Raw genomic sequence first — 20,006 nt, forward strand, 5'->3', positions numbered from 1 at the left:
CGTATATTTTTCAAGCATTCGTAAGAACGTTCAGTCGTATTTCGCTAAACGGCTTAAGTTTTACACTTTATGTGTAACATTACCATTTACCTGATAGATCTTGTTACGTTATGGTGGGTTTACGAACTTTAAAACACTTTAAAACATTGTTGTTTAGGTGGATAAAAAGGAAAGTTCTCTTATTGCCAATAAAAGTAATTTAGTCTTGCCATTAAAACGTTTTACGAATTCGAGTATCTTTAAAAATCTCGAAACACTGTTGCTCAGGTGACAAATCCTTCAGCAGAACCGCTGTATCTTTACCAAGCTCTCAAACGTTTTGTTCACAGGCGGAGAGAATGGCCAGTACATGTACCACGTGACACCGACCCTGTCGAACAACACCATCCAGGCTTCACGCAAAGCTTGTGTTGATTGGTACGCCAGAGAAGTGACCGACCGTTGGCTCGACACACTCGACAACACAGAGCCTTGTCCCTGCACTTACCTGCAAGCTCTGATCGACAGGAGGTTCACTATATCTGTCGACTACTTCTTGTGGTCATTTCAAAACTCTGAGCAGTGGTGCCCTGGTTGCTATAGGTCGGCCAGTGTTGACGAGTGGGCCTATGATGAAGGTTTGTTCGATTTATTGAATTTTGCCAGCAGGCACAATCTATTGTTTCTTATGGATTTTATTATAATGTATGGGATAGAATTGTTCTGTTGTTGGTTATAATGGGGACACACAAGTTTTGGTTATTTGATAGAACAGAACTATATAAAAAAGTTATTGAATGTTTTAAGTTCTACTTTTTTGGTAAAAAACATATTTTCCTTAGAAAACATTACGACATTCTCTCTATATTTTATTTTTTCCACACAGAATTTTATTTAAAATTAAATTTACTTTCAGGTCTTTAGAGAAAAACGTAACTTTAGAAAAATCATTTTTTTGTCTCTTTTCGAATGACTTCAAAATCCAGAAAGGTTGTTAGTAATGATAAAGGTTACAAACATAGCAATTAAAGTAACAACATCACAGAAAATAACATAATCGCAAACTCAAAAAGGCGCACTTCACATTTTTTAACCGTCTTTTTTTCTCATACATATTTTTAACTTTGAATAAACATAGATAAAATCATTTTTTTATATTTTTTCACACAAATTTTCTTAAAACAATATTATTAGACGTTATAAACGTCAAACGTGCTTTTAGCCCAGTGTGTACAGCGACTAAGTACTAAACAAACTTTTTTTCAACTTTCAAATAAACATAAAATCAATGTTTTTTTCAACATGTTATTTTCTAAACCAAAAATCTACTTTTAGCCCAGTTTGGTCGATGTCGGCAAATGCGGCTGGGTACCGGTCCCCGTTGCTGCTATGGTTCGGGTGAAAACTCATTTTCCTGGTGGTGGGGCTGGTGGTCATTTGGACCCTTACTCCAGGGACCCACAGGGAGCCGATTGGAACGTCATCAAATACCCATTGTTACGCGTGACAATACCACTGGCTGGAGCTGGGTGTTTAATAGAGACAACGCAACGTTCAACAACCAGTACAACTTGGCTCTGGGTAAGTTTGTTGCAAAAAAAGTAGAACTGATCATTTCCATTTTCCGATATTTTGCTCTTCTTAACGGCAATCGTCAATGGTTATAGTGTATTTGGCCCCGAAATTACTTTATAACGGTGTGTTATTTTGTACTATGTAAGAATCAATATTCGGACACTCAAGGCATAATGTTGGGCAGCTGGTAATTTATGACACATAATCGAACACATGTTAAGTCAATTAAATAATTAGTAAAACAACGGTTTTCAAAAGCGAATATTTTACTGATTTTTCGTGCATAACGTTTTACTTTATACTGGTGCTCATAAAAATACAACGTAAATGTGATGCAAAAAGTAAAAACATTTTAAACTATAACAAGGTACATAATTTGTATTTACTGCTTTTCCCATCCGTTTTCGTGCATTTTCTTTGAGGAAATTTTGTAGATTTTGTTTCATATGTTAATACTGTTCTCCACTCTTTACAGAATACGACCTGATTCCGCGCAGACAATGCTGCATCGAGAGCAAGTCAGTGGAGCATTGCAACTTGTACAGGCAGATGAGGCCGGCAGCTTCATGCGAGGGTTACATCAGGAGATGGCCCGGTCAGTTTAATATAATGTAATGATAGGTCATATTTGAGCAGTGGTTCCCAACTTGGGGGTCGCAATAGGTTTCTTACATTGGTTCTACATGCGAGGGTTACATTAGGTTATGGCGTTGTCAGTTCATCACTAATATAATGACCGGTTTTATTCAAAGATTAATGTAAAAGCAAACATAAGGCTTCATATAAGGCTAGCAATAAAGCGATTTGCTCACGGCAAATCCCGGTAGAGACAAATTAGCAAAATAGTTAAAAATATTGTATACTAAAGCATCATTAAACGCTTAATAAAGTACTTCTCAACATCCGAAAGTATATGCCTTCTCTGGGTTTATTTTTATGTTAAACTGGAGTCCTTGGACCCCTTATTTTTAGTGCCTTCGGGTGTCAACTCCGATCCGATCCAACAACATGTTGATTGAGAAAAAAGCAAGCAGTGAACCAAGACAATAGTTGCGGCTGTGTTTATAACATACAAAATTCTTAAAATCCATTCACATCAAAGTGCTATACCTTGAAAATATTTCTGATTAAACTTAGAAAAAATGTTAATGAAAAACAAATAATTAATAGCCACAAGATAATCCCAAAAAAGGATCTATTTTCTGGTAAAAAATGGTATTAAACCAGCCACCTTTGCAAGGCTTCTTTAAAACTTTAAATGCGTCATATTCTTTCATTTTGTCGCATAACATTTCCAACCAAACCGCCCCTAAAATACGCACACACACACATCTTTTTAAATTTCAGTTTAGACTGCCATTTTAAAACGTAGCCACATTTAAGTGAAGCATTTAAGAACCAGAGCACCGTTGCCTGCTGTATATTATTATAAAGAAAGGGCTTGTTAATTTATTTGCAATAAACGTTTCAACTTAATTTTAGTTTTAAAAGAGATTCCAAAAAGAGATTTTCTACGCTTATAACACCCAATCTCTGACTTACAAAATTGAAAGAATAAATTAAAAATTGCGACATTTCGAAACAGTTTCATTATTTTGTCATACTATTACCGGTCTGTTTAAGTTTTATTGCTATAACTACTTACAAACTTGCACAGGAGAGAGATAAATTCGTTCTTTCTCATATAATATTAAAATTAAGTGCTTTTTTGCAGCTTTCTTCATGGGGGATCCCCACATTACGACCAACGACGGAACGACCTACACCTTTAACGGTTTAGGGGAATTCCACCAGTTGTACGCGCCCGAGGTTTTTTCGTTACAAGCGCGAACCAAGAAAGCGACAAAAGAGGACGGAAGTGAAACCGACGCAACCGTATTTGTCGCCTTCGCCGCGCAAGATCACTCGTCGAGTACTTCCGGTGTGGTGAGTAGCGAGTTTAAATTACTCATCGAGTACTAACATTTGAGTGGAGAGTTTGTTATAGTTGTAAGTTAATCTTCATAATTAAAAACTACCGTCAAAATACTCATCCAAATTCATCTTGTTAATTAAAGTTGTTTGTTTTTCCAACTTCGTCTTTTAGGTTCAATTCGAGGTTGACTTTACAAATCCTCAAGGTGACAGTGTGATCGTCAAGGTCAACGGGAACGTGGTAGAAAACCTCTCGGAAAGTAAGTTGAAGTGTTGACAAAACACTAAAATAAAAAAAACTTAAAGGTTTAATCAACAATGTTTTTTCTAATAAACAAATTTAAGACTGAAGTGCAAACATACCCATTTTATTTATTTTATTAGTTGTTTTTAAAAGAAAGAAATTTCGCCGTAAAATATTTAGTTTTGTAGTGAAAAGTGTAGATAAACACATGGTTAAAAATATCAAATTATATTTTTGAGCACTTTTACAATAATTTGAACTAAAAGACGCAACGTAATGTCCAGAATCCATGTATTTGACTAGAAATAATATTATTTTCTTTTTAATTTTTCAGATGACACAACGGTCGCTGAAGTGAGCTTGACCTTGAAGAACGGAAGTTACGAGGCGACTTTTGTTTCCGGTTCCAGTCTCTCCGTCACTTCCGCTTCTTTCCTTCTTACGATGCAGTTCACGGGGGACACCGCTACAATGCGGAACGTATCCAAAGGACTCTTGGGTGAGCAGTAAATCACGGAATAAGTCCGTGGAATTAAGCTAGATCAAGTTTTAAGACCAATACAAATTTTATCATACGATTTCTCTGATCAAACTATTATGCATTTGGTCGCTATAATGCGGAACGTAACCGAAGGACTCTTGGGTGAGTAGTAAAACATGGAATAGGTCCGTGGAATAAAGCTAGACTAAGATTAATGACCAAAATAAATTTAATTGTACGATTTGTCTTGTTTCTGATCAAAGTATGTGAATTTGTTTGCTAGAATGCATAATGTGTCCAAAGGACTTATGGGTGAGGAGTAAAACACGGAAGAGGTCCGTACAATTGCGATATTCCGACTAATATTTAGATAAATGCGTATATTTTTCCACTGGATTTGTCGAAGTTTTTTTCATGCAAACACATTGTATCTGAATGAATCACGGCAATCCCGATACTTGATATTTTACTCCGATTCCGTAACCCCCTAATTGGGGCCAAATTTCAGAACGGCCGACACCATATCCAATGACGTCATTACTGAGCCCAAACAAGAAAATTTATTGAATTTGGAAAATGCAAACGGAATTTCTCTAAAAGTCATTACCGTTAGACTTTTATCAATTTGATAATTTTGCTAATTTAGCCATAGTAATAACGTCATTTGTTATCGAATCTGAACGTGATACTTTTTGGACAAAAGATCAGGTTGGCGGTATCGGAATTAAACACCAAGTAACAAGAACTGTGCATGATAAATTGATTTAACATGTTTTACAAAACTTCACTCAAAAGGTTACTGGGACGGGGTGAAGGAGAATGACTTTGAGTTTCGCAACGGAACTGTATTGGATTGGTCAGATCTTCAACCAACGGAAAACACAGATATTCTCAATGGCACTCTGTCAGAGAAGAAGCTTTATCCGTTCGGATTGTCCTGTGAGTGACTTGTTCTTTGTTTTCGCCGTTTATGAACAAACTTAGTAAACACAAAAGTTGAAGCATCGTTTGTTTAAGGTAAATTTTTTAACGATTATGTCTCACCCTCATTCAAATTAGTTGTGTTGCGCCCTAAAACAACTAAGAACAACTTAAAAATAAGCACGACATTTTATTTATAATTTAGCATCTTTATTGCAACCTTAACCTTCTGAAAACCAACTTTTGTATTATTTCAATATTGGGAAAAATCCATGAAAATTTTCTTTCATTCAATGAAAACTCTTTTCGTTATTTTTCTAATAATTAAAATAAATTTATTGATAAGCAAAATCCGACATTCCCTTATTTAAACGACGTTGTCTGAGCACGATTTCAAGGTTTTACAATCAAGCAATTAATGAATTTCGACAGCAACTAAGATTATTCAATGCTTATTACACCGGATACCTTCGGACAGCCTTTCCAAAGGCATCTCGTGTACTATAAAATGTGTGCCGTTATTGTAAATCAGTACGACTTCAGAAGGGCTTGACCAAAGAATACACGTTTTGCATATCGAATGGTTTTATTCCTTATTATAACGATTTAATCCTACTTTAAACTCAATTTCAATTATTCAGGGCAAGTTCAGTCAGGCGAGAGCATCTTTACTTACACCGTGGGTGACGACACTTACGCCGCTCACAACCCCCCAAACCCTGCCATGCCCCCCTTCCTGGAGGACCTGGTGGCTGATCAGAGGGGTACTGCACACTTTGATGAAGTCAAAGATAACTGCACAACCGATGGCGTGTTATCGACGCCGTGTCTTTATGACGTATTGACCACGGATAGAAATGAGATTGGCCAAAGTACGAAAGCAGATGAGTCGTCTTCTGCAACAATGTCCAACTCAAATGGTAAGGTTAATAAAAATAGTGAAGTCCCATTTTACAATACTTCACACCGTTGGTTCTAAACGGCAATCTATTTCAGTTAGTCAAACTGTCTGACTTAACTGCATAATTGTTTGTAAATATTTATAACTCCTTCTTCGTTTTACAGCTAACCTTCCCCCCAACATAACCATCCCACTTGGAGGGGATATTGACACCGATGGTACTCTACTGGCCCGGATTAACGTTACCTCAACATTTACAGTAGACGCTACTGACCCGGATGGAGACACAATAACTTACTCTCTTCAAATCGAAAATAAGATTCCTGGAGTGCAAATAAATACAAGTAATATTCCATTTTATCGGCTTTATTTTAGAGCAAACACTAAAATGGTGATATGCACTGGCAATTTATGTATTTGGTTTCAAATTCAAATAAAAAATGGTAAAAAAACTGTATACATATCATCTGACATTATTCATTTGAATAATTGTAAAAAAAATATTCAAATTAATAATTATAGTTAAATGATTATTCTTTATCGGTTTAAATCAGGTGTTCTTGAACCTTTTTTTAACGCGAACATAAAATAAAAATTTTGGATCGGCATGTAATTTTTAATACATGACGTCATATAACAAGTAGACTTGCTGTTTTAGTCGAATTTTAATTGAGCCTAAATACATTTAAGGAGTAGGCGCCAAAGCGCTGTTTATTTATTAATTTGTTTTTACGAATTTATGCAAAACATTCAATTTTTAATTTTACATTTTAATTTAATTGCCTCAAAAAATGAACCCCGGCTTTGAATGACTTTATTTTCATAGCGAGTGGGGTAGTCACGTGGCTACCGACCTCTGACAACCTGGTTACCACAGAAACCAACCTGACCTTGGTCGTCATAGCAACAGACAGTGGTGGCGCCTCTAGCGTTCAACAAGTCAACGTTAAATTATGCATTTGCCAGAATAACGGAAGCTGCGTTTACAACTACACTGAGATTGGAACTGACAACTATCAGGTGGATTAATTCTTATATTTGTAATTTTGTATTCTTTAAAAAGCTTAAAACAGCATATAAAGTGTAATAAATAACTAGACAAAACATTTAAGTCATTTTATTCTACTGTATTTTACCAAAATATATTACCGAAAAAATTGTTCTAAAAGGACATATAACATTAAGCTTTTGAAACGCAAAAGCTTGAAATATTCTACTGCAAACATTTGTAATTAGCATATATAGCACCCTTTAGTTGCTACAGCTAGACATTTATTTCTGGTCATATATTGTTTTGTAAAAAATTGATAAATTAAAAAAAGTAAATTTGTAAAAAGTGTTAGTGTATTTCTGTGTTACCTAATTGGATTAGACCATTCTAAAATACAAACTAAAATACATATATTTATAAACATCTCTGAAAATGGACATAACACACGCAACCGAACGTTATTGGTAAATATTTACCAAATAGTTTTTTTACTGAATGTGGTGATGTAGATCGCCCGTAATATGAAGCTGTTTGTACAGACAGATGTAGCAAATATTGGCGTCATGGTTGTTTCTCGACTCGCTCCCCTTTGAGTCTGTGTAGTTCAGTTGGTAGAACAACGGTCCCGGTTTTTGCCGGAGGTCGTGAGTTCAAACCTCACAACAGGCTAGTTTTTTTTGTAACCTGGCTTGCATCATTCATCAACTGATTCGGATAAACAGTTTAAAAAGGTTTTCGTTATACTAATGATACGTAATCCGTTATCGTTGGCCAAAAAGCGACTTTAGAGGGGCTAGATCACAGTTGGTATACATGTATGAGGGCGTATCTTTCAAGAAATAATATTTTTCTACTGGTATCTAACTGGTATATAGTACTATTGCTACTTATTTCAACACCTCTCGTTCCAGATCGTTGGATGCGAGTGCAGTGAAGCGTACAGCGGTGACGACTGCGCTGACGACAGAAACGGTTGCTTGCTCTCGGCGTGTTACGCAAACGTCACTTGCACTGACGTAGAAGCCCCTGGAACGGGTGAGACGTGTGGGAAATGCCCGAATGGGACAACAGGTAAAAAATAACACATTTAATATTATCGACAATATTTAATCTTAAAATAGATTTTCAGGGACAACAAGTAAAATAAAGGGTGTGAACTAAAAGTATGATATTTTTTACCGACAATATTTGATCTTAACATTGCATCCTTTCATGGGCCAAAGTTAAGCTAATGCTAAAATAAAAAAAATAAAATTAATCACGGACTTTACTTCATAGTCTAAACAATCTTAAAATTGCGCTCGCATTGTGCAAAACTATATATAGGAATTCTTATCATAACTACTTCTGCGAATATTTTATATGTTGGACCGACAAATGTAAAACCTAACTTATTTTTTTCAAAAAAAAAATCACTTTCTTTTAAAAACTTCGTGATTTCTTAAAAATTTTTGCAATCATTACATTTGTAAATTTACATTTAAAAAATTCTACTGTTTCGCAAGTTTTATCGTTTACTAAATACAACTTTGCAATTTTGTAAATCCCATCAGGCGACGGACGGAATTGCACCAACATCGACATGTGCGTCTCGAACCCGTGTGAATATGAGTGCGAGACCCTCTACAACAACTTCACATGCTCGTGTGCTGAAGGATTCCTTCTCCTGAACAAAACGCACTGCATGGACGTGAATGAGTGTGACGATAACAGCTCCTGCGCCCATTTGCCAAACAGCCACTGCGAGAACACTGCTGGAAATTATACGTAAGTAATGCGATAAACTTATCCAAAAATTTACCGTTATATGGGGTGACAACGGTTATAATGGGTTTATGTCAAGCCGCTTGACTTAATAGGTTCAAGTTCGGTTTCGGTTCGGAGCAATTCAAAAGTTCAGTTTGCTTCCACCAAAGTCATTTTAAAAAGCGGTTAAAAAAGTTCTGGTTCGGATTCAATGTAATTGCTTTACACCTAACTAAATATTTACTGTCTTTACTGTAAATTACATTGATCCGGTAAAAAAATATTCAAAAATACTGTGTCATATGATAGCTATGCTGTCAAACTTATAGTGGCGCAGGTCTAGATTCCTACCACTTGTGTGGGAGAATAAATATAATAATAACACTTGACCTCGCACCCTTACCGAAATAATGTTAGTTAATAGTTAATAAGTATTTAGTATTATGTTGATATCTCGATTAACAAATAATTTTATAGTAATTCTTATTAAAATGCTATAATATCCTTATGTGAAAAAATGATCAGCGTTGTTGTTTAGGCACGCATTCGTACGATTGTTATTTTAATGTAAAAATAATGAATGCAGTTGTGATTGTAACAATGGTTTCGTGATGAACGGTTCATCGTGCATGGACGTCGATGAATGCTCATCATCATCAGCGACTCACAATTGTTCATCTGAATCCACGACTTGCCTCAACACTCCAGGATCATTCAGTTGCATCTGCAAAGCAAACTACTCCAAGTAAGTTGCATCTGCAAAGCAAACTACTCCAAGTAAGTTGCATCTGCAATGCAAACTACTCCAAGTAAGTTTCCTCTGCAAAGCAAACTACTCCAAGTAAGTTGCATCTGCAAAGCAAACTACTCCAAGTAAGTTGCATCTGCAAAGCAAACTACTCCAAGTAAGTTGCATCTGCAAAGCAAACTACTACAAGTAAGTTTCCTCTGAAAAGCAAACTACTCCAAGTAAGTTGCATCTGCAAAGCAAACTACTCCAAGTAAGTTGCATCTGCAAAGCAAACTACTCCAAGTAAGTTGCATCTGCAAAGCAAACTACTCCAAGTAAGTTGCATCTGCAAAGCAAACTACTCCAAGTAAGTTGCATCTGCAAAGCAAACTACTCCAAGTAAGTTGCATCTGCAAAGCAAACTACTCCAAGTAAGTTGCATCTGCAAAGCAAACTACTCCAAGTAAGTTGCATCTGCAAAGCAAACTACTCCAAGTAAGTTGCATCTGCAAAGCAAACTACTCCAAGTAAGTTGCATCTGCAAAGCAAACTACTCCAAGTAAGTTTCAGATTAAAGTGATGGCCATTTAAAAAAAAATACTAGATGAAAGTAATATTTTGTCAATGACTGCGTGGCCGATACTCGACGCCAAGTAGTAGTATAGGTACTCGTCCGCAACTAGGGTTGCATCTGTGTCGATCAGATACAAAAGCAAATTCTTGCCCCATAACCTGAAACCAATTACAATTACTTTGAAACGCACTCGTGCTTATGTCAGAAACAGTAAAAAACGAGGTTTTTAAGAGGCCCGATGTGACGGATTTATGTAAATTCAACAAAAAGGATCTTTTTTTATACGAGAAAAGTTATTTTAGACAAAAAACGCGGGAAAGAAGTGACTTTATAATTACTGTGACCCTTAAAAGTACAATTAATGTATTAAAACGTCCAATGATATTTTTTCAGGCTTAGAGGTCTAATGTTATTTTAGCGTTGAAATGTTTAATAAAGTGGCTTAATTTTGTTAAATTTACTTTTCAAGGTTAAAATGCCAGCGCTGAACACAAACTATTGATCATTTTTATGCTGACTCGGCATCGGCTATCTGCTTCGCTTTTATCGGATCTCTAATTAAAGCATTGGTTCTAGCTCGATAACTCTCCCTCCCAACTTTTCCCTCAGACCTGCAGGTGCTGGATCACAAGACGCGTGCGTGGACACGGATGAGTGCGCCGAGGGTTTGGACGATTGCAACAGACAGACGCAAGATTGCCGCATAGTGGCGCCCTCCTACCAATGCGTGTGCAAGTGAGTGTGTGCTTTGACGATATTTGCGTGAACTTGTGTTATTTTGCGAGGGTGCTGTGAAATCAAGTCTTAGTCTATGTGACGTATATATATGTGGTCAGGGTCACCGATTGTTAAACTGACCGAACGTTCGCTGTAAAGCAACGTCCGGCGTGTGTTACGCCGTGAAAAGTGTTAGTGATTGTACTTCAACTACAATTTATTGTATTTCAAGAAGGTATGCAATTAAACCTCTAGTTATTTTCTAAACGAACAAGGTTGATCCTCTCTATACGTTTACAACGTTAAAACACAAATATACTGTATTTTATACAGAACTTCGGCAAGGAACACCTAATTGTTTACCAATCTTTACATTTACCTGATCCTCACATTTGGATTGAAAATAATTTTGTTTCTATTGTTACGTCATACAGATCCGGATTCGAGGAGGTCGGAGGTGTTTGTTACGACATAAAGGAATGCGCGAATGCTTCGCTGAACAATTGCTCGTCGAGCGCGTCTTGTGTTGAAATGGAGGGAAGTTTCGCTTGTGAATGTGCTGCTGGATTCGTCCAAACCAACGGGGTGGGTACATAGTGGTATTGTTGGTGAAACTCGAGTTTGTGATACCTGTTGTTTATGTATTGGCATGGTATATCTGCATTTCATGAAGAATTGTTCTTATAAGTAACATGCTGTAACCACCGATATTTTGTAGGGTTTAAGAAAACAATATTGCTGTTAAGAACTTTTTCTCCGTTCCTTATCTAAATTGCAAAAATTGTAACATTTTCAATACTAGGAAGTCTTAAGAATGTCTACAATTTGTGCGTGTTATTGCTGTGGTTTACACGTGTCGTACACACAACATTGTCAATCAGAACTTTTTTTATTATACTTCATAAAATTCGTTATACTTCATAAAGATGTGTTTTTGGAAATAATGTGCTGTTACCAATTATTGATTTGCAGACTTTTGTACAATTCGGGTCTGCGATTTTTATACGTCATATGTTCGTAGAAAAATTTTTGTTTAATGGCTAAAATTGCAACGGATTTTTTTTTGAAAATGCTAAACAAAAAGTTTTTTTTGTAAAACTTTGCGTTTGCCGCCTTATGTAAATTAACTTACGTTTAGCATATTAAACAGGTTATCGTATAATCCTATTACCATATTTAATTCAGATGTGATTTTATTAAAGATTGGCAAAGCATTGATGTTAAAAACCTATTTCGTTTCTTTTTTTAACCGAATGCCTTATAGTATAAAGTTTTTAATACCAGCTTCATCAACATATTTGCCACGTAAAATTACATCTTTTATCATAGGCGTAGCCAGGGGGGGGGCCTGAGGGGCCATGGCCCCTCCAAAATTTATAAATATTTTACTCTTAATAATTTGTTTTGTAGCATTTATGAGCAGTACCACAACATTTGATCAGAGGCATGCCACCTTCAATTGTCATGCATTGTTACGTCAAAAACGATGTAGTTAATATAACATTTACTATACATTAATGTACTTTTACTACTTTCAGACAGTTTTTGCTCATTGACTGATTTTTGAGTATTGCGTTAACACTAAGTCAGTTGCTGCTCGAAACGGTTTGCTAGCATTGTTACTTGTGTACGTTACGGCAGTTGATACAATGCTAAGAGCTAAATAAAACATTCCAACTTTTTGGCCCCCCCAACAATTTTTCGGCTGGCTACGCCACTGTCTTTAATCTGATTTCCTAAAGCTAACCTTTGTCGTGTGAATTTAATTAAGGTAAATTTCAAATAGATTTCATAATATTGAACTCAAAGTGTTTAAAAAAAAAATAAACGACCCACTGTAAAAATGTATAATGTCCGTAAAATCTGGAACTATATATGGGCCTATTTACGACAATTGTATCAATAAAATTGGCTAGATTAACATGATTGTCTTATAATAACTACGTCTGATTACCTTACTATTTGCACTCCACCACTACAGTTGTGCCCATTTTCTTCTTAAATTGCAAAAAATCGATATTTTTAAAACTGATGCATGGCTAATCGTAAACGAAAAAACGTTTAAAAGCAATAAACTTTTTTAATCCCAAGTTAGTAACTGGCCAACAGACCATCTACATTTTATTATCAATGCTACTTCACTGTTACAGTCGTGCCAAGATATTGACGAATGTACGGAAAGTGGAATTTGTTCGAGTGGAACTTTCTGCCACAACTTAGACGGAGGATACGAGTGTAGATGTCCGGAAGGCATCACGTGCAACAGTATGTATACGGAAGTTCATGAGATAAACAAAACAGTTTGTCAACCAACTTGCAGTACAATCAGCATTTCTCAAGTTAATGAACGATTAACATAACAACCTTTCAATTACATTATTCTACAACTTGGGATGTCTGATTTTGTATTACAATATCCTTTGGTTGGACAAAAATTATCGTCATTACTGTCTTCAAACAAGCCACATAGAATAAATATCAATCTTCAAATGTGTTTTTTTTCCCGCTGATTGGGCTAAAAGTTAATATATTATTTTGATAAATTTACCTTATAAGGAAGAATCGGTGCATTGGGTGACAAATCATGGCTGAGATTTTGCTACTAATTTGATAACGTATCAGCCCCGATATCACCTTAGTATCGGACGAGTACCTATACTACTCTTGGCACCGGGTATTGGTTCCGTTCCGATATTTTATCGGACATCCACAGTTACGACACAATGGTATTACAAACCTCAGCGGCTTGCATCAAGTAATGCAGGCTAGAAAAACAACTAGCCTGCTACGAGGTTCGAACCCACGACCTCGGTCATACCGGGACCGCCGTTTTCCAAAATAGTCATCCTGGCTTAGAGTTGAAAAACAACCATCACCTTTGAGCCTCTGAGTGATTTGCATCGCAACTAATTCCATTTAAACTTATCACCTTAGTTCTATGCAATGTTTTTTCAGCCAACCCAATCCTGCCAAGCGTTGTTGTTGTTGCCAGCAACAAATCTTGCATCACCGCTGTTCTGGACAAGTATGCACTCTATGGATTATACCAGGTAAAACCCCGTGACTCCAAACTTGCCACAAAGTCTTGGAATTATTCGAAACATACTTTTTTTTGGCAATCTATAATATAAATTTTCTTTGAAAAAGCATCGGATGTCTTAGAATTTATTTCATTATATTGTTTATCAACCCTAGACTGTTTTTAACACCTAACGGGTTGAATACTTAACACATTGTTTAGTAACATGTACACTTTTTATTCTTTTTTTAGGTCTTTAGATTTATTGATAATATATGGTATTAAAATCATTTTAGGTCTGGGATGAACAGTGTGTAATGTATACAAAGGCACAAATTTACATGAATTTACTTAGTATTAGACACCATAATAGTTTTGCGTAAAATCGTTGCGAATAACTTGAAAAAATATCAACAAACTCTAGGTGTAGTACACCGAAAGCCATCGCAGACTCACCGAATCTGTTGATCTATGATGCAAGCAGGGCAGGCTAGCAAAACAACTAACCTTCAGTGAGGTTCGAACTCAAGACCTCCGGTCAAGCTGGGATCGTCGCTCTACCAATTGAGCTACGCAGGCTCAGGAGCGAGTCGAGAAACAACCATACGCCAATGCTTGCGAAATCTGTTAGTACAAGCAATTCAATTGAAGGGGATCCACAGTACCATATAATTTATTCAATGAAACATGCACACATATGTGTGTTAACAACTGAGATCTAGCCCTTCTGAAGTTGCTTTTTGACCAACGATTACAGCCTACGTAAATACGAACGGTTTGTCTTTGATAACTTTTAAATAGTAACGGAGGATATTATGTTTAGTTGCGAGCAGTCTCAGCAAATGGTACAACTACAACGACCGACACGACTTCGATTTTCGTCTCCATTTGTGGTCTCAATCCCAACACGCAGTACAACTTGTCATCGAAAGTATTAAGCGTGAAAAATTCGAACCTCGTGTTTCAAAACTCGAAGTTCAATGATCCCGTGATGTCACAAACTGGTAAGTTCTTATTTACCGTAAAACGTAAATGTCTACAACTAGTTCCTACCATGTCTCAGGAAAGGCTTACCGAAACCAGTCAGCCTGTTCAGGATTTTCGTGCAAGCAAGGCCAAGCTAAAAAAACAAATATAGCCCGCGGTAATATTCGAACTCACGACCTCCGGCCAAACCAGGAACGTGGCTCTACCAACTGCTGCACAGGTTCAGAAGGGAGCAATTCGAGAAACAAGTATAGCACCGTTTCCTTATGCATTCTGTTCGTAAAACTAGCCTGTGGTGAGGTTCGAACTCACGACCTCCGGCCATAACAGGAACGTGGCTCTACCAACTGCTGCACAGGTTCAGAATGGAGCAATTCGAGAAACAACTATAGCACTGTTTCCTTATGCATTCTGTTCGTAAAACTAGCCTGTGGTGAGGTTCGAACTCACGACCTCGGACAACTTCTACCGGACCGCCGCTCTACCAACTGAGGTTCGCAAGCTCAGAGGCCATGTTTGTTTTTCGAATCTGAACTTGTGTAGCTCAGTTGGTAGAGCGAAGGTCCCGGCATGACTGTGATACGTAAGCCGTTATCTTTGTCAAAAAGCGACTTCAGTTTGGCTATATCGCAGTGGTTAACACACATATGTGAGTGTATTCTTCACAACGTGTAGACTAGTCAAAAGTGCAAACTCTGCAATGAAAATGCAGCATGGGACCGAAGCAACGAAATCCGAAGGGCGTGAGATCAAACCTCACTTCAGTCCTTCAAAGCAGTGCTGTTGGAGTAATGCGCTTATTTTCATCACAGCACCTGCTGAGGTTCAGTTTGCTGTGACTATGGCGGATGAGGTTTACAATTCGTCGTTGTCCGATGTCAATTCTCCAGCTTCTATAGCTCTAAGAAATAAACATGAGGCAACTATTGCCAGAAACATCACAGTTGGATCAAGCAACGTTAGCAACGTCACTTTCGTGGCGTTCAGGTTTGTTTTAAGCGTCTTCTTATGTGCCTTTATACACGTAGATGCTAGTTTTTTGGTTTTGCCCAACTGAGTCAAATCTAAGGCTTGTTACATAATTTGTTTGTAGCTAAGCCATTTAATACTGCAGGGTTAAAATGGGTGTTTTTGCGCTGTTACCCTTTAAAATAATTATATAACATTGCGTACAAAAACAATTGTCAATTCAATACAAAAAGGTATTCACTGTGTCATCTTAAGTGATACGTACATAAAGCTAACTTGACTTACTCCTGGAAGAAACCAAATAAGCTGAACTTATTTGAGTTGAAAACACAAAAAATCTTAGAAAACAGAATTCTATCATTAAGTCGGCCATAACATTTTGTATTTACAATTCGATCTGAAAAACAATGAAATTAAAATTGAGATACCTTGGTTGAAAAAACGTCTTGCAGATTTAAAACGGTTATATAATAAAAAAAAATACTCAGTTATGTTTTGCAGAAATGGTAGTGTGGTTGGATCTGCAGTGGCAATCCTCAGTTCAACGAAAGATGAAAGTGGCGAAAAATTAGACAATTCAGCGCTGGACTCCTCAATCTACAAAAATGTTAAAAAACGTGGGTTAAACTATTTTAAAATCAGCGTTTTATTGTAACAAACAAAGGAACCTTTGCGTAATTAACATGTTAATTTACAGTAGTTAAATTTCGATGTTATCTGCTGAAATTTACTGTCAGCACTTAAAATCTTCACATATTTTCATTGCAGACAGGGCTGGATTAACCATTAGGCAATATATTCACGTGCTTAGGGCGCCAAGGGAAGGGCACTATTTTTATGACAATGATTTTAAAGCAAACTAAGCGTAATTCATAGTATAAAAAGTTGAAAATATTATAACATTTATAGTTGTTATATAGTTTAGTTTTGTTTCTATTTTTCATTTACCAAGTTACTATTTTTGAATAACAGATATATTGTGTGTACCATATTTTTGTAAGTGCTTATGGCACCTACTAGGGTTTATCCGGCCCTGGTAGGTTTTATATATCTGATTATGTTCGTATTTTATAGCCGTATTTACCCATTTAATGTGTTCTATATAAGCGCTTACTTTTCCCTTGTTTGCAGGGAATATTATATATATATTTGTATTGTATATAATATAATGCATTATATATATATATTTTTATATTTGAATTATTTACTTGTTTTCAGTGGAGTCTGTTCCCGCTCCAACAAACATTACAGTCTCGAATCAAATCGCAACAAAGCTTATTGTGACGTATGCAAGTGTAGAGAACGCAACTGTTTACGAAACACAATGTAAGTTGAATATGTAAGGTTCACCTAATACAGTTAGGCTAAACACAGTTCAATGTTTATCACTTCGAAGTAGGTTCGCCTTTCTTACAAACGCGGCCATTTTAGCAATCTATTATTTTAATACCATTTCTTAAGTAAGGTAAAAACGGATTTAAGAGTTACGAAATTAATGTTGTTGAGCTGTAGCGAATACTTCGTAGTTTTAGCATCCCATAGTATGTTTTATATTATACATTACCAAGGGGGGAACAACTTGTTTAACTTTCCTTAAAGGAAATTGTTTAGGAGAAAATGGTTTGTTTTGTTTGTAGTTATGCCTATAGACTGTTTAACTTCAACTATCTCGGCACAAATCAAATTATGCAATTCTGCACCATTTAATTCCAAACTTATTAATATTATTCGCATGTTGCATATGCTTTTTGAAATATAAATGTTTTTATTTAAAATAAAAGTTTTCTTTAGTGCTTTGCGAGGATTCAGATTATCTCCGCCATACTGATCATCTAACCGTGACCTTCGTTGACCTTGAGGATGATATCACGTGTGCGGTGACGGTTAAAGCCTACGTCACAATGGGGAACAATGTTGTCGTTTCTGACCCTTCGCAAGAGATTGTGACGTCAACAAGTGAGCCACGATTATTTCATTGTCGTAGCCTTAAGACAGTGTACACCGAAAAGCCATCGCAGACTCGCCGAATCTGTCGATCTATGATGCAAGCAGAGCAAGCCAGAAAAACAACTGGCATGCAGTGAGGTTCGAACTCACGACCTCCAGTCAAGCCGGGACCGTCGCTCTACCAACTGAGCTATGCAGGCTCAGAGAGGAGCGAGTCGAGAAACAACCATGCGCCAATACTTGCACATTTTGTTAGTACAAGCAACTTCACTATTGATACGGAAGCCGTAATCGTTGGCCATAAAGCAACTTCCGAGGGGCTAGATCACAGATGTTATTAAACACATATGTTTGTGTGTGTCTTTCCTTAAGACAGTGTTTTTTTCTTCGGGTGACCTACTTTTATGCACTGATCTTTTTGTAAGCCTAAAGGAAAAAAGCACCAATTGGAGTACAATTAGCTCCGGGCGAGTGCTGATTGACACCAACTCGTCCGACTGGCGAATGCCTAAGCAAAATGTATTTTTATTGTTGTTAGAACCTGTATAAACATAACAAACATAAGTTAAAACTATTTGTAAAATTAGCAGACACACGCCTGACTGGCAAGTACAAATTAAAGTGCACTATACCTTGATTATTTGAACCTGGATACGAAAATCTCCTTCTTCACAAATATGACATCTATTTCTTCAAATCGAAGACATATAATCCCTTTTTAACATTTCTAAGTTGTTGAAAGCTGTAGAAAAATGACTTAAATTCTATTTTTTTACCTAGAACCGACCTTGAAAAACATCACAGTGTCCAACAATCGGGAAACTTCAGCAACGATTTCATTGGCTGTGCTCAACAGAGCAGAACGCTACAATGTTTTAATCCCGGGTATAAGAGAAGTACAAGCGTTGCAAAGTGACGCAATAATCAACGGTTACGTCATTGCAAATGTCAGCGGTCTGACGCAAGGCACAAGCTACGTGGTGACAGTGACCGCTTCGACCTCTGACGTCAACGGGATAGAAATAATGCTCACTGATGACGTCACTTTTGTTTCGAAAGGTGATAATTTTTTGTTTCTTTAAATTTACAGTATGTTGCAATTCTACTAATAACATGTTTGATTGTCGTATATTGTCCCAACGTTTTGGTGGAAAGTTGTTCAAGTGTTATTTGTTTTAGAATTTGTTTTATTTGGATTAACGATGTTTACACTGATTAGAATTTATTTGAAGCAAAAACTTTTCTGTAACCCCAATGTTCTTTCTACCAAAAACTACTTTACGACATTCTCTTGGTAATAAACTATTACCAACCCTGTTTCAGGACATATCACGCAGGCAGAAATAATCAAACCGGCGGGCCATAGTTTGGTGAACCCTGACTTAAAATGATTCCATAAAGTAACAACTGTTTTGTTGCAGACGTTGACGAATGTGAGAACTCTTCAGCTTGTCCAAATAACTCGACTTGCCTCAATACTGTAGGAAGCTACGAGTGCAACTGTGACCCCGGGCTCAACAAGAGTTTGGATGGATTGCAGTGTTTAGGTTTGTAACAAATGTCTTTTTTTTGTTGGTATTGTCAATATTTATCTGTCTGTGACTGGAAGAAAAGTTGGTTGTGTTGGATAGGTAACGTATGTTGCCCTCTATGTTACCAGACGTCTTAGCCTTACTTAAACTGTCTTAAACCAGTTTGGGTAGTTACTAAGCTTATACGTTTGTTAAAGAATAAAACCGATTTCGATTATAAGGCTTTACCGAGCATTCTAGTCTTCAGACATGCAAAACACATTTTTAAATGCGTTAATGGAAAAATGTCGATGACCGTATTAAAAGGATACCGGCTGCTAACGGGTAGTGCTTGGGGTTTAATACTTTTCTTAGGTCTGGAACACATTCCATATATGTTGTGCGTTGTTGAACTTATAAAGCGTTATTCAAACTGTGTTTTAGGCCAAACTTGAGTTATTAGCATAGGTAAAAAAAGTAGGTAATACTGAAACTACTTCCATTTAAAATATTATAGAAAGGTAGAAGGCTTTTATTAATTGCAATACAAATATAAGTAAATATCAAACCCATTACAAACTCATTGATCTACGTTTAGACAACTGCGCCGCTTCACCTGGTTATTGCACCAACGATGCTGTCTGTAGCTACACTCTCACAGAATTTCCAAATTGCACGTGAGTAACTTTGACAATCTTTTCGTTTTTATTCTGATTGACCAATACCAAAAATATATTAAAAAAAAAACAATATTCAAATTGCAAAATGAGTTTTTAAGAAACTCGTGTTTAGTGTCAACC

At 36.6% G+C, this 20,006-nt stretch overlaps 1 protein-coding gene across 1 annotated transcript in view; it reads left to right on the forward strand.

Moving 5' to 3' along the window:
- LOC146163197 (uncharacterized) overlaps positions 1–20,006 on the forward strand; it is a 37,106-nt gene that overhangs the window by 15,510 nt on the left and 1,590 nt on the right. Inside the window, exons 11-35 of the mRNA XM_083382977.1 lie at positions 330–617; positions 1,315–1,560; positions 2,030–2,149; positions 3,269–3,480; positions 3,641–3,728; positions 4,047–4,211; positions 4,989–5,132; positions 5,756–6,034; positions 6,180–6,359; positions 6,842–7,035; positions 7,918–8,077; positions 8,560–8,773; positions 9,339–9,497; positions 10,666–10,791; positions 11,208–11,362; positions 12,865–13,038; positions 13,708–13,823; positions 14,616–14,796; positions 15,592–15,766; positions 16,250–16,365; positions 16,967–17,074; positions 17,540–17,704; positions 18,476–18,754; positions 19,117–19,242; positions 19,805–19,883. Of these exons, the coding sequence (XP_083239103.1) occupies positions 330–617; positions 1,315–1,560; positions 2,030–2,149; positions 3,269–3,480; positions 3,641–3,728; positions 4,047–4,211; positions 4,989–5,132; positions 5,756–6,034; positions 6,180–6,359; positions 6,842–7,035; positions 7,918–8,077; positions 8,560–8,773; positions 9,339–9,497; positions 10,666–10,791; positions 11,208–11,362; positions 12,865–13,038; positions 13,708–13,823; positions 14,616–14,796; positions 15,592–15,766; positions 16,250–16,365; positions 16,967–17,074; positions 17,540–17,704; positions 18,476–18,754; positions 19,117–19,242; positions 19,805–19,883 (4,249 nt within the window). The remainder of the gene's footprint in view (positions 1–329; positions 618–1,314; positions 1,561–2,029; positions 2,150–3,268; positions 3,481–3,640; positions 3,729–4,046; positions 4,212–4,988; positions 5,133–5,755; positions 6,035–6,179; positions 6,360–6,841; positions 7,036–7,917; positions 8,078–8,559; positions 8,774–9,338; positions 9,498–10,665; positions 10,792–11,207; positions 11,363–12,864; positions 13,039–13,707; positions 13,824–14,615; positions 14,797–15,591; positions 15,767–16,249; positions 16,366–16,966; positions 17,075–17,539; positions 17,705–18,475; positions 18,755–19,116; positions 19,243–19,804; positions 19,884–20,006) is intronic.

This window comes from Ascidiella aspersa, chromosome 2 (genome assembly GCF_963924565.1).
Source record: "Ascidiella aspersa chromosome 2, kaAscAspe10.2, whole genome shotgun sequence".
In the NCBI taxonomy this organism is placed as follows: Eukaryota; Metazoa; Chordata; class Ascidiacea; order Phlebobranchia; family Ascidiidae; genus Ascidiella; species Ascidiella aspersa.